At 38.0% G+C, this 13915-nt stretch overlaps 1 protein-coding gene and 1 long non-coding RNA gene across 3 annotated transcripts in view; one reads left to right on the top strand and one right to left on the bottom strand.

Annotated features, from left to right (window-relative positions):
• The first annotated feature begins 10358 nt into the window (after positions 1 to 10358).
• On the top strand, positions 10359 to 12218 carry LOC131736949 (uncharacterized). 2 transcript variants are annotated; one of them, XR_009328537.1, is made up of 3 exons: positions 10359 to 10402; positions 11023 to 11098; positions 12154 to 12218. It is a non-coding gene; the product is annotated as an uncharacterized LOC131736949 (long non-coding RNA). The 2 variants fall into 2 exon arrangements; XR_009328536.1 differs by having other exon boundaries at positions 10999 to 11098.
• Positions 12112 to 13915, bottom strand: part of LOC117399402 (leucine--tRNA ligase, mitochondrial-like) — a 79204-nt gene continuing 77400 nt past the window's right edge. The window contains exon 21 of the mRNA XM_033998521.3: positions 12112 to 12590. Within this exon, the coding sequence (XP_033854412.2) occupies positions 12411 to 12590 (180 nt within the window). The 3' untranslated portion in view covers positions 12112 to 12410. The remainder of the gene's footprint in view (positions 12591 to 13915) is intronic.

The raw sequence follows: 13915 nt of genomic DNA, 5'->3' as shown, positions 1-13915 counted from the left end.
CACTTACTTTTAGGGGTAAGCCTGGGATAATCACTGAAATCCCTGGTTCTGGAAAATACAACCCTGTATATTATTTCAGTGTGACAGTCATGTGATGCACAAGCTTACTGTGAATTATAAATGTCAAGTGATACAGTGCTTTCAAACCGCAACCAAGCCAAAAAGATCAGACATAGATTATTGCAGAAGCGCATGAGATAAATCTGCAGCTCCTGTGTTGCAGAAAAAAAAGCTCCTGCAGCACTTGAGTTATATCTGACGCTCACATTTATTTTACAGCAGAATCATCCAAACTCTTTTTCTTGCCTCTGAAATGCTCCTACTGGCATTTGCGTGCTCTTCACATAAACATTTCTTTCTTTCTTTGTTTTTAAATTTTTTTTGGAATGTGGCCATTTAAACTGCTGCATGCTCCAGCACAGCACAGCACAGCACAGCAGTCTGGACAGAAGAAGCAGTGGGTGAGAACACTTTTGCTTCTATTATTGCACACTGCTGTTTTCCAAAACAAAAAATAAAAATATATGAGACATTATTTAATTTTACATGTAAAATGTATTATATACACAAGAAGAGTGTGTTGCTTATGAGGGCCGCAATAATAACATATACATAAGAACATAAGAAAGTTTACAAACAAGAGGAGGCCATTCGGCCCATCTTGCTCATTTGGTTGTTAGTAGCTTATTGATCCCCGAATCTCATCAAGCAGCTTCTTGAAGGATCCCAGGGTGTCAACTTCAACAACATTACTGGGGAGTTGGTTCCAGACCCTCACAATTCTCTGTGTAAAAAAGTGCCTCCTATTTTCAGTTCTGAATGCCCCTTTATCTAATCTCCATTTGTGACCCCTGGTCCTTGTTTCATTTTCCAGGTCGAAAAAGTCCTCTGGGTAGACATTGTCAATACCTTTTAGAATTTTGAATGCTTGAATCAGATCGCTGCATAGTCTTCTTTGTTCAAGACTGAATAGATTCAATTCTTTGAGCCTGTCTGCATATGACATGCCTTTTAAACCTGGATAATTCTGGTCACTCTTCTTTGCACTCTTTTTAGAGCAGCAATATCCTTTTTGTAACGAGGTGACCAGAACTGAACACAATATTCTAGATAAGGTCTTATTAATGCATTGTAAAGTTTTAACATTACTTCCCTTAATTTAAATTCAACACTTCTCACAATATATCCGAGCATCTTGTTGGCCTTTTTTTATAGCTTCCCCACATTGTCTAGATGAAGACATTTCTAAGTCAACATAAACTCCTAGGTCTTTTTCATAGATGCCTTCTTCAATTTCAGTATCTCCCATATGATATTTATAATGCACATTTTTATTGCCTGCGTGCAGTACCTTACACTTTTCTCTATTAAATGGCATTTGCCATGTGTCTGCCCAGTTCTGAATGCTGTCTAGATCATTTTGAATGACCTTTTCTGCTGCAACGGTGTTTGCCACTCCTCCTATTTTCGTGTCGTCTGCAAATTTAACAAGTTTGCTTACTATACCATTATCTAAGTCATTAATGTAGATTAGGACTAGCAGAGGACCTAATACTGATCCCTGTGGTACTCCACTGGTTACCTCGCTCCATTTTGAGGTTTCTCCTCTAATCAGTACTTTCTGTTTTCTACATGTTAACCACTCCCTAATCCATGTGCATGCATTTCCTTGAATCCCTACTGTGTTCAGTTTGAGGATTAATCTTTTATGCAGGACTTTGTCAAAAGCTTTCTGGAAATCTAAAAAAACCATGTCATATACTTTGCAATTATCCATTGTCGATGTTGCATCCTCAAAAGAATCAAGCAGGTTAGTTAGACACGATATCCCTTTCTTAAAACCATGCTGACTGTCTCTCAGGATCTTATTATAGTTTCCATAAGTTTACATATAATAGAAGTCAGGCTTATTGGTCTGTAGTTACCTGGTTTTGTTTTGTCTCCCTTTCTGTGGATCGGTATTACATTTGCAATTCTCCAGTCTGTCGGTACAACCCTGTGTCAAGACACTGCTGCATAATCTTGGTTAGCGGTGTGTAAATAACTTCTTTCATTTCTTTGAATACTACTGGGAGGATCTCATCCGGCCCAGGGGATTTGATTATTTTAAGAGCTCCTAGTCCCTTCTTCCTCTGTTATTTAAAACTGGATAGGAACGGGTCAACATGTGGGGCATGTTGTCCGTGTCCTCCTTTGTAAAAACTTGTGAGAAGTAATCATTTAATATATTTGCTATTTTTTTCTCTTTGTCTATGATTTTGCCATTTGTATCTCTTAGACATTTGGCCTCCTCTTTGAATGACCTCCTCTCTCTCTTGGCTTTTCTAACCTTTTTTACTTGTGTTTGCAGTTTCAAGTACTCTTTCTGTGTACTTTGTTCTTGGTCCCTTTTAAACGCTTTGTAAAGTGCCTTTTTTCTCTGAATATTGTTTTTAAATACATGATTTATTTAAAGAGTAAGTAGCTACTCTCTCTCTCTCGGGAAGAGTTGAAAAGTCATGATTTGAATGGAATGAAGAAAGCAGCTCAGTCCCTAAACTGACAATTTCAAAACAAGCTTGAAGGCAGAATTTGAGAAAAATGACAGTAACTCAATATAGGAGCGAAGAGTGAACCTAGAATCACTCCGAATAATAGCAAACACCATAACAGTAAGATAAATGTAAAAAAGCAATTGAGATTACATTTGAAGCTGCTTTAAATTCAGCACAATGTAAATTGTAAATGGTCTAATGAAGGCTGCAACTTAAGGATCCAATCTGTATTTCCAATGATGTAACTCTCTACAGGTTTGTCGTGATGTTGAGCAACATATTTTGCAATCCAAACACCAAAAATAGTAAGAAATGACCAGTTCTCTAATTCTCAGTTCTCTTTCTCTCTCTCTCTCTCTCTCTCTCTATCTTAGAAAAGCTTTATATAAAATAAATTATAATACTTCAGTTGTAAATTTAACTAGAACATTTCTATATTATTGACAGACATGTTCATAAAGCTTGGTCTTTTATAGCATGATTGGTCTTCAAACTTCTCCATCAAATGTACCCAGTCAATCTACATACATTTAAATTCAGTAAGCTAATAATTCCACTTTTTGCCTCATGTACTGTTTAAATTATTTTGGTATGATTTCAAATCCTTGTAAACATAACCACACTGCAGTGTTACTGTTGTGGGAAAAACAACAAAAACCAAAATATTCCTTCTGAGAAAACACACCCAACAATTATTATTCAAAGCCTGATAATTAGAATACAAGTAGGCCCTTTTTCCATTTTTAAAACTGTTATGGCTTTTTTTCCTAACTGACAATTGACAAGATTACATTTGCATAAGCTCTTGCTTGTCTTGGTGCTGCATTTTGGAAAATGAACACACTTTTTGTTGTCTTGGAAACAGATGGGAAAAACCAGAGGCAGCTGTCAACGAAAGTGGTAATTAGCTCCTGGGATGAGCAGTGAAGAAGTGTCAGATCTGCTTTGACGTGGCGTGAGAGCAGAACCTGCAAAGTGCTTTGGCCAGTCCTAACAAAAATACACAGGTGGGAGAGTGGGTGTTACATAGCATATAGCATACATTATCTATCAAAGTGTCAACACCTTGCATGGCACCGAATTGCTGTAGCTCAATCTAAAAAGAATATCACACCAAAAGTAAACACATGTTCTTTGTTTTACACTACAATATAATGTATGTGTCTGTTTACTGTAGTCCTCCATAGCTCCTGCTTCTGTGCACTCTACTTCAGAAAGCAAATCCAGCTTGTTTGTTTACATTACCAAAAGGTAATTTTAGCTAACAGCCCTATTACTCTGATACCCAAATAGGCATGTTGCAGCAACAGGAAAGGTGGTTACAAACATCTTCAAGCTCTTATAGGTCAGGAAGCAAAATCAATTGTCCAATTAGTGGATTAGCGGGACACACCAGCGGAGACGATGCAAACTGCTTTGGAGTCTGAATGCATTGCTGGCCTATCACTTTTCCATCAGGTGACTATTTCAAACATCATCTTGTGAAATAAATTAGAGCTATGTGAAGTGCCACAAGACGACTCATTCCTTTATTTATAAGTAAAACGGTAGCCATAGAACTGAAGTTTCATGTGTCTGACTATCAAACAGTACTTCTGGTGCCTAAAAACTTCAAACATGTTTTCTTAGTTTCAAAAAGTTTTACTTATTAAGTACTTGCTCTGGAGGCTTTTCATTGCAAAAGCACCACAAAGTGGCGCATTTCTGGCTAGAAAAGTTTCCCTCCATCGTGAAATCATAATTTAGAGATTACACTTAATGGAGATTTCTCCCAGCAGCGGTTCTTTCCAGCTGGAAAAGCAGTCATGCACAACTAATTAGTTTGCAGGAATTTTTGACGTCTTGCTTCACCAACTAGGGATGGTCAAACTCACTCCTCTAGTAGTGAAAATACCTTCCAGGGATCATTAGGAGAAAAAAACACAAAAAAACACCACCCCATAAATAACTGGTGCAACTTGCATATTTAAACTAAGCAGGGATTTAAATAATACTCCCATTGCAAATCATTTAGAGCCATCCAATTTTTACTATGTCTATTATGGGCTATGCAAAGCCCCAATCTAAGGTGCATTTAATGCCAAGTTTTCATCTGCCACTGAAATCAGTACAGTTTGTTTCCATCAGAAATAGGCCCATACCAAAGCAGATTTAATAAGGACTCCAGTTTTATTAGAGCACCAGTTAGAATGGCAGACTCGCAGAAATCTTCTCTTCAGCAGGTAGCGTCTTTGAAAAGTGCTATGTGTTCTTTTATGTTTACAATGAGAGCTGACAGGAGTGTGGTTTAATGTCTCCTCTGAGATCTTTCATTCATGCAATACAACAGAGGAGATAGCAATGCAGTACTGAGAGGATTAAGCACATTGAAAATCATCAGGTGCACCACATTATGAATTACATAAGAATTATGTAAGAACAATGTGCCTTCTTATTTGCCTTTATATTGTTACAGATCCATGCAACTCCTGCTAGACTATGTATTTGACATGTAGTATCCACTTTTGTGTCCCTCACATGGCTTACTATTTGTTATGAAAATTGAACTCCTGACATTTATTCTCTGATATATGTATAAGCTGCTTCTCTATGTTGAAGGTCACTGTTACAACCAAGCCTAGAGTGTGATTCATAAACAACATACCCTAGGAAAATCAACATTATTACACACATTAGAGCAGAATGTGCAAATGACATTCTGGACAATGTCTTAGCTAACTGGAATCAAATAAATATACACAATGTTCTGTTTTCACTATCACCCTGTATATATTTAAAAGAAGCAGTTGGTTTAACAATCATTATAATCTATTGTTATTTTTTTTAAAGTAAGTACTGTATACAATACATTTTCCTTGGGCCTGAATACCAAGTCTGCTGCAAAATGTGAGTGCAGTTTCCAAAGATGGTGCTATACGAGAGAGAAAAGAGCTATTTTGGGCCATGTGTGAAAAAACTGGCAACCACATCAAAAAAAGATTAAATATAAAAAACAGGGACCACAGTACAGCAGGAAAAAAATACATAATTTGTCTTTATTCTTAAATACTGTAGTGTCCTTTCACCCTATGGCGAAGGGACATACAGTAACTAATTAATGAATACATTAATACATGTTATTGTATTTAGTTAATTATGTGTAGGAATAACTGACATTTGTAGAGATGTCCTTATGCAACGAGAATTTTAATAATGAAATTGACAGCAAAGCAATTACAAAAGAAATACACATATTCATAAAGTTTTAACTTAGTATGGCAATTTTTGAAAAGTTGATTGTACTGTACAAGTAACAGTGTAGCAACAATAACAGTATATTCTTAAACTGTTATAAAAGTCAAATGCACATATTACCAACTCATACATTTGAGACAAATATTTTTTTCTTATTTCTTAAAAAATATACTTTCAGTTTTTTGTGGCTATCAGCACTTGTGTCAATTAATTATTTTGTGTGCCAAGAAAAAGCCAAATTAGATGGATGTGGCTTCTTGGGAATCTGCTGTTTTTATTGGAGACAGATTCAAACACAGAACAGGGAATAATGCTGAGGATGATGACAGACTACAACATGTTAGGAGGCGTGTGGTCTTGTGGTTAAAGTAAAGGGCTTACAACCAGAAGGTCCCTGGTTCAAATCCTGGCTCAGCCACAAACTCATTGTGTGACCTTGAGCAAGTCACTTAACCTCCTTGTGCTCCATCTTTCAGGTGAGACATTGTTGTAAGTGACTCTGCAGCTGATGCATAGTTTACACAACCTAGTCTCTAAGTTGCCTTGGATAAAAGTGTCTGCTAAATAAACAATTAATAAGAAGACACTGTGAAACTATACCATGGGCTTACATTTTTCAGTGTTTGTATATATATATATATATATATATATATATATATATATATATAAATATATACAAAATATAGTAATAAATCTCTCACCTTTTGGAGGCTTGCATTTGTATTGAGCTGACTGGGGTTCATCACTGAAAAACACTCAAATGTGCAACAAATTTCACAGGCTTTAGCACTCACTATGAAAACTTAAAATGTATTGCTTTCAATCAGCTTCATTAACAGTGCCTCACTAGATGTAAATAACACTGGCTGCATACCAGTCGTATGTTCCAACATGTTACGCCTTGGCACAGTTCTCCAATAAGGACCTCAAGTAAGGGACACGTGTCTAATTTGCTTATAGCGAATGAGAAAGATCTGTAGTGACCTAGTCTTGTAAATCGTTCTGATTCGCTATTAAACACGAGCCTCCCAGGTCCTTAGAGAATTGTGCCGATAAAAAGGGTCATAACATATGATTGACATTCAACTTACATGCTGTACGCTCAGCATTACTTCCATCCTCAGTCAGGGGGTTTCATCCTAATCAGAATGAAATGAAGAATAAATTCACAGGAAGTGACAAAGCCCCTGTAACTGTTAGCCGTTGGAAATACGTTCCTCTAGAAGGCAAGTGTTTTATTACGGTATTTTGAGCACTCATTAAAAAAAATTATAATAAATAAATATACACACACACTGGTTTGCAAAAGTATTCACTCCCTACCAATAATGTCACATTTTGTTGAATTACAAATAATGTATGCACAGTTTTTCAAACAAACATTTCTTATTCAAAGCTGTAGTGGTTAAACTGAACACTGTTATATGAGGAGGAGGTTAAATGTCAGAAAAACTTGCAAAGAAAATGTACAAAATGAAATTTACTGGTTGCATAAGTATTCTGCCCCTTAAGTCATTACTTGGTAGAAGCACCTTTTGCAGCAATTACTGCTATGGGTCTATTTGGATAGGTCTCAACTAGCTTTACACAGTAGGATGGTAACATTTTTGCCTATTCTTCACAGGAAAATTGCTCCAATTCTAATAAGTTTGTTGGGGATTGTCGATGGACTGCAATCTTCAAGTCTCGCCATAAATTTTCGATTGGATTCAAGTCAGGACTTTGACTGAGCCACTCAAGAACATTAATTCTCTTCTTGTTCAACCACTCCAGTGTGGTTTTGGCTTTGTGCTTTGGGTCATTGACCTGCTGAAATGTGAATTTCCTCCCCAGTTTCAGAGTCTTGGCTAACTCAAACAGGTTTTCCTCAAGGATTCGCCTGTACTTTGCACCATCCATTCTGCCCTCTGTCTTGACAAGCTTCCCAGTCCTTTTTCCAGGTGTCTGCAGTATCATCTACATGCTTTTTTGCAAACTCCATACGTGCTTTAAGATTAGGCTTTTTGAGTAATGGTTTCTTTCTTGCCTCCCGTCCATACAGGCCAGCTTTGTGTAGGGACCGGCTTATAGTTGATGTTTGAATACTGACTCCCATCTCAGACACAGAACTTTGCAGATCTCTCAAGGTCATTGTTGACTTCAGAGTGACATCCCAAACCAGTTTCCTGCTTACCCAGCTGCTCAGTTTGGGAGGGCGACTTGATCTGGGTAGTGTCTGGGTGGTATGATGTATCTTCCACTTTTTAATAATGGACTTCACTGTGCTGAGAAGGATAATCAGCGCCTTTGAAATGTTCTTGTACCCTTCTCCTGCTCTGTGCCTCTCTACCACTTTATCCCTGACTTGTTTCGAAAGCTCCTTGGTCTTCATGGTTGCTTTGTTGGATCACTATGTGAGTTGCAGCTTGAAAGTCTATATACCTGAGGGAAATTATCTACAAAGTAAACCACTTTGAGTACACACAGGCTGAAACCATTTCACTAATTGTGTGATCTTTCAAACAAATCATTTGTACCTCAGCTGATTTAGGGCTGCAGTAGCAAAGGGGTTGAATACTTATGCAACTGAGATTAATCTGTTTTTCCCTGTAATTCTGACTTATTTATATTCTATATGCATTTTTTAACTTTATCAATGTGGAGTAGTTTGTGTAGATTCTACATTTAAAGTCTAATTTGAAAGTGTCGTGGAGTACGCTCAGGTGCCAACAAAATGTGAAAACTTTTCAGGGAGGTGAATACTTCTGCAAACCACTGTGTATATATATATATATATATATATATATATATATATATATATATATATATATATATATATATATATACACACATACAGTACTGTGCAAAAGTTTTAGGCAGGTGTGAAAAAATGCTGTAAAGTAAGAATGCTTTCAAAAATAGACATGTTAATAGTTTATATTTATCAATTAACAAAATGCAAAGTGAGTGAACAGAAGAAAAATCTACATCAAATCAATATTTGGTGTGACCACCCTTTGCCTTCAAAACAGCATCAATTCTTCTAGGTACACTTACACAGTTTTTGAAGGAACTCGGCAGGTAGGTTGGCCCAAACATCTTGGAGAACTAACCACAGTTCTTCTGTTCTCCCAGACAGACTTGATGATGTTGAGATCAGGGCTATGTGGGGGCCATACCATCACTTCCAGGACTCCTTGTTCTTCTTTACGCTGAAGATAGTTCTTAATGACATTCGCTGTATGTTTGGGGTCGTTGTCATGCTGCAGAATAAATCTGGGGCCAATCAGATGCCTCCCTGATGGTATTGCATGATGGATAAGTATCTGCCTGTACTTCTCAGCATTGAGGAGACCATTAATTCTGACCAAATCCCCAACTCCATTTGCAGAAATGCAGCCCCAAACTTGCAAGGAACCTCCACCATGCTTCACTGTTGCCTGCAGACAATCATTCGTGTACCGCTCTCCAGCCCTTCGGCGAACAAACTGCCTTCTGCTACAGCCAAATATTTCAAATTTTGACTCATCAGTCCAGAGCACCTGCTGCCATTTTTCTGCACCCCAGTTCCTTTGTTTTCGTGCATAGTCGAGTCGCTTGGCCTTGTTTCCACGTCGGAGGTATGGCTTTTTGGCCGCAAGTCTTCCATGAAGGCCACTTCTGACCAGACTTCTCCGGACAGTAGATGGGTGTACCAGAGTCCCACTGTTTTCTGCCAATTCTGAGCTGAAGGCACTGCTGGACATCTTCTGATTGCGAAGGGAAGTAAGCATGATGTGTCTTTCATCTGCTGCAGTAAGTTTCCTTGGCCGACCACTGCGTCTACGGTCCTCAACGTTGCCCGTTTCTTTGTGCTTCTTCAAAAGAGCTTGGACAGCACATCTGGAAACCCCTGTCTGCCTTGAAATTTCTGCCTGGGAGAGACCTTGCTGATGCAGTATAACTACCTTGTGTCTTGTTGCTGTGCTCAGTCCTGCCATGGTGTATGACTTTTGACAGTAAACTGTCTTCAGCAACCTCACCTTGTTAGCTGAGTTTGGCTGTTCCTCACCCAGTTTTATTCCTCCTACACAGCTGTTTCTGTTTCAGTTAATGATTGTGTTTCAACCTACATATTGAATTGATGATCATTAGCATCTGTTTGGTATAATTGTTTAATCATACACCTGACTATATGCCTACAAAATCCCTGACTTTGTGCAAGTGTACCTAGAAGAATTGATGCTGTTTTGAAGGCAAAGGGTGGTCACACCAAATATGGATTTGATTTACATTTTCCTTCTGTTCACTCACTTTGGATTTAGTTAATTGATAAATATAATCGATTAACATGTCTATTTTTGAAAGCATTCTTACTTTATAGCATTTTTTCACACTTGTCTAAAACTTTTGCAGAGTACTGTGTGTGTGTATATATATATATACACACACACACACATATATATATATATATATATATATATATATAGTAATATAGCAGAAAACATGTGCGTATGCACATTTGTGTTAATTGTTTTATTGTTAATTATCCCCTGCACCTGGTAGTAATTGTAAATTAGCACCAGGTGCAGGGTATTTATGGGGTGCAGTCAGTCTGTATAGGGCTGCTGTGTGAAGAGCCCGGTTGCGAGTGCGAGCAGGCAAACAAAGAAAAGGTAGCGTGAAACCGGGTTGGTTTGGTTTTTGTTTTATTTTGTTTGGCAGGCAAACGGTTTAGCCGTCCTGCGAGTTAGTCAGGGACTTGCCTGTTTAGTTGGTGCTCCAAAAAAGGAGCTAGGAAAAAAGAAAAATCTCTAAATTACTGTTTCCATAAGTAGCAGTTGTTGCTTCTATGTGCTTTAAATAAATGAAACTGGTTGCACAGGAAAAAAAATATAAAACTGTGAGTCAGAGGCTGTATTTGAATCCCCCTAGGCATTTCATAACACAGGAATTGATAACACATTTTAAACTGAGGGTCCATCTTGTCCTCGATTTCAGAACTCCTCTCAATTTAAAGTGTATTTTAATTCCTTTTTATACCCATTTTAATCCCTTTTTATGTTCTACTTTTCCTTTACTGTTTCAAGATGCCTGCAATCACTCTAAATAGTTCTGGGTTCTGTTGCTCTGTTTATCATTGTCATTTTGCTCAAAATCTGCTGGAAAATTCGAACCCAGTGCCTCTCAGAATGATAGCCAACACCGTACACTGGTAAGGAGTTTGAGCAGCCAGGCCTCTGTTAAGCATTACATTTATCCACTTAATTAGATGTTGTCTCCTGTCCCTGACCAGAATTAAATAAAGAATACATTCCAAGTGACTGTGACTTGTGTAACTGAAAGCCCCTGCAAATAACTTCCTCTAAAAGGTGAGTAATTTATTACATCATTGTGAGCACTCCATGGGGTAGTCAGAGTATATCCACCTGGGCAGCCATATTGTGACCAACAGTTCCAGGCACTGTAGACAACAATTGATGCGTGAAAAAATACTGTAAGTCACAAAAATTGACGTTTTAGCTCGCAGGAAAAAAACAAAAACCATCTGTTACGAGAACCTTAAAATGACTATTGGGAATTTGTTCATTTGTTGTCTTGAAACTTGTTTTCTAGATGGATTTGTTTTTGCGCAATACAGCTAATTTAACTGTGTTGCTCTTGTTCCGTAGAAACTTGCTTGTTTACTTCTGTTTCCCTTTTAATGTGTGTTATTCTTACTACTCTTATTTTGGTAACTAGGAGAGGGTTTATTGTTACAACAGAAGGCAGGAAATCGTGTCCTTTCGATAGTAAAAACAGGTGCTGGCGTAACGGGCAGCGTTGTGTGATGCACTGCTGTTCTAAATTCTGTGGTTAAAAGCTCTGTAGCCATGAAAGTAGATGAGCCCAGGTCTTTTGCACCGTGGTTATGATGCTTGCTTTTGTTCTGCAGGGTCACCAGTTCGTGCCCAGCCTCCACCCTGTTTTGCTTGCCTTTCCTATTAGCAGCAAAGGCTTATCCCCATTTCAAGCAGACTGTCCAATGATGCAGATAAGCATCTTCTTTATTTTGAGTAGTCCGGATTGGGGTTCTCTCATTATTATCTCTTTGTTCTACTGTTTCATGTAGATTATAAATGGGTATGTAAACACCACAAGGTCAATATGTGATAATGTGTGCGATAATGTGCTAAAACTAGCAGTAGAAATGTTTCATAAGTGAAAAGTCTGTATGCTCCTACTGTTATTTATGTATTGTTTATATAATTTATTATATTGTGTGTAGTTTGGTTGAGAGGACTGCAAAGCTGACTGCTCAAACTGTGCAAAATGATTTCTGTTATGACATTTACACACAAGATAAGATTTATTGGAATTTTGACAAATGCTTAACAGTCATTGGTTGATTTATTGTATGTGATTTTTAATAAAATGTATATTTCAGAACATAAGAAGTTTGAGAACAAGAAGAGACCACAGCTTGGGAAGGATTTCAGCACCACCTCACTTGCTGTGCTAGTGCTCTGACTCACACACTAGGACTGGGTACCGCTGCACTATATCCACATCGGATTCAGTTCACATGGCAATACATGACAAATTGTTCACAGCTGCCATACATTTTTATGAGACATTGTCAATATCAAATACCTCCCCTCCACACACACTTTGTATTCCTCAGGTCCTGTCAATCCTCCATCCTTACTCCTCCACTAGGAAGTTGATGAGGGCGGTTCTGGGGGACAATATGGCTTTCTTGATGGTCCTGTTGTGCAGGTGTGTGGTGCCCAGCTCGCTGCGCAGGACGAGTTCCCGGACCGCCTCTGCATTCCTGGCGACCTGCTGTGGAACGCTCACTGAACCACGTGCTTTGTTGTTGATCTGCAGAGCAAGAGAACAGGGAGGAAGGGAGCAGTGAGTGACTGAACAGCTGTGCAAGGAGACTGGAACTTACTGAAACTTTCACATCTGAGCATAAGACATTCCTGAGCGGGGTCGCCGCTAAATTGGAAAAAGTGATGTCAAGTGTCAAGCGCAGAACCAATTCTCTGCGGAAAGGCTTTGTCATGCGAGTGGCCTTTATGGGAGATGAGTAGGCATTGATTTGTGTAGAAGTGAAACACTGACACTGGCCTGGTGGGATGGTCTGAAGCACCACCTTGCCTCTTACTCCCCACCATGTTTCTTCTCAGTTGGAAGAGCAGTTCATGATTCAAAACCAACAATGTTACGTCATCGCCTCCACTACAAAACATCCCCATCCGCTGGAATGTTGAGGTCATTCCATTTTTTACATTTTAATTAAATCTTTAAAATCTGACAACTGAAAAATACAAACAATAAGTATTACACATTTCTATCTGAAAAATAAACCAGACTAACAGCGGCTGGCTCCACACCAATGCAATATTGCAGAATAGTAGTTTATTCAGAACCACTAATATACGACTACAAAATTCAAGGTTTATTTTGTGTTTTTTATTTTTTACTCTAGACAGAGCTCTAGCTTGGGACTTAACCACGTTTAATGATCTGGTTTACACTGGAAATAGACTTACAGGGATGGAAATAAGACTCTCACTGCATAGCAGTTTGATCCTTTCCTGTGTATAATAAGACACACCTGAGCTTGTAATCTATACACTGGAGAATCATATTCCTGAAACAAAACTATAGCTATCGCCAACAAGTTTTGCATCAACTAATCTTGCTTCAAAAATCTAACATGAAATACTGTACTACTATTACGGCTTCGGGTAGACTTTTGCAGTACCATTCTGTAGTTTCTTTGATTACATGAGGTTAAATAAAATATATAAATTATGTTCATATATATATATTTTTTTTTAATTATGTCTCAATCCTAAAATTCTAGGTGACACAAAACTTTTGGCCATAGCTGTACATTGGAATATGGCCTAGTAAAAGAAAGAGGCAGTGGTTTGAATGAAACACAATACCAGACCATTTATAATACCAGATACCAAGTTACTAAATCAGGCGGGCAGAGTGAAGCCACAGTAAGGGAATGTAAAAATGCAATAGAAATAACATTTGAAGCTACTTACCCTTTAAGTATATAGACTGAAATTAAGGAGCAGCCTGGTTGAGTACCACTTCCACTATTCAATTCCTTCTAAACATTATTAGAAACAGTGGACAAGATAAAGGAGTGCCGAAAGTGATAAATGCACATTGTGACATCA

The sequence above is a fragment of the Acipenser ruthenus genome, chromosome 4 (assembly GCF_902713425.1).
Source record: "Acipenser ruthenus chromosome 4, fAciRut3.2 maternal haplotype, whole genome shotgun sequence".
Classification (NCBI taxonomy): Eukaryota; Metazoa; Chordata; class Actinopteri; order Acipenseriformes; family Acipenseridae; genus Acipenser; species Acipenser ruthenus.
The sequence above is the reverse complement of the archived record's forward strand: the minus strand, read 5'-3'. Positions and strand labels throughout refer to the sequence as shown.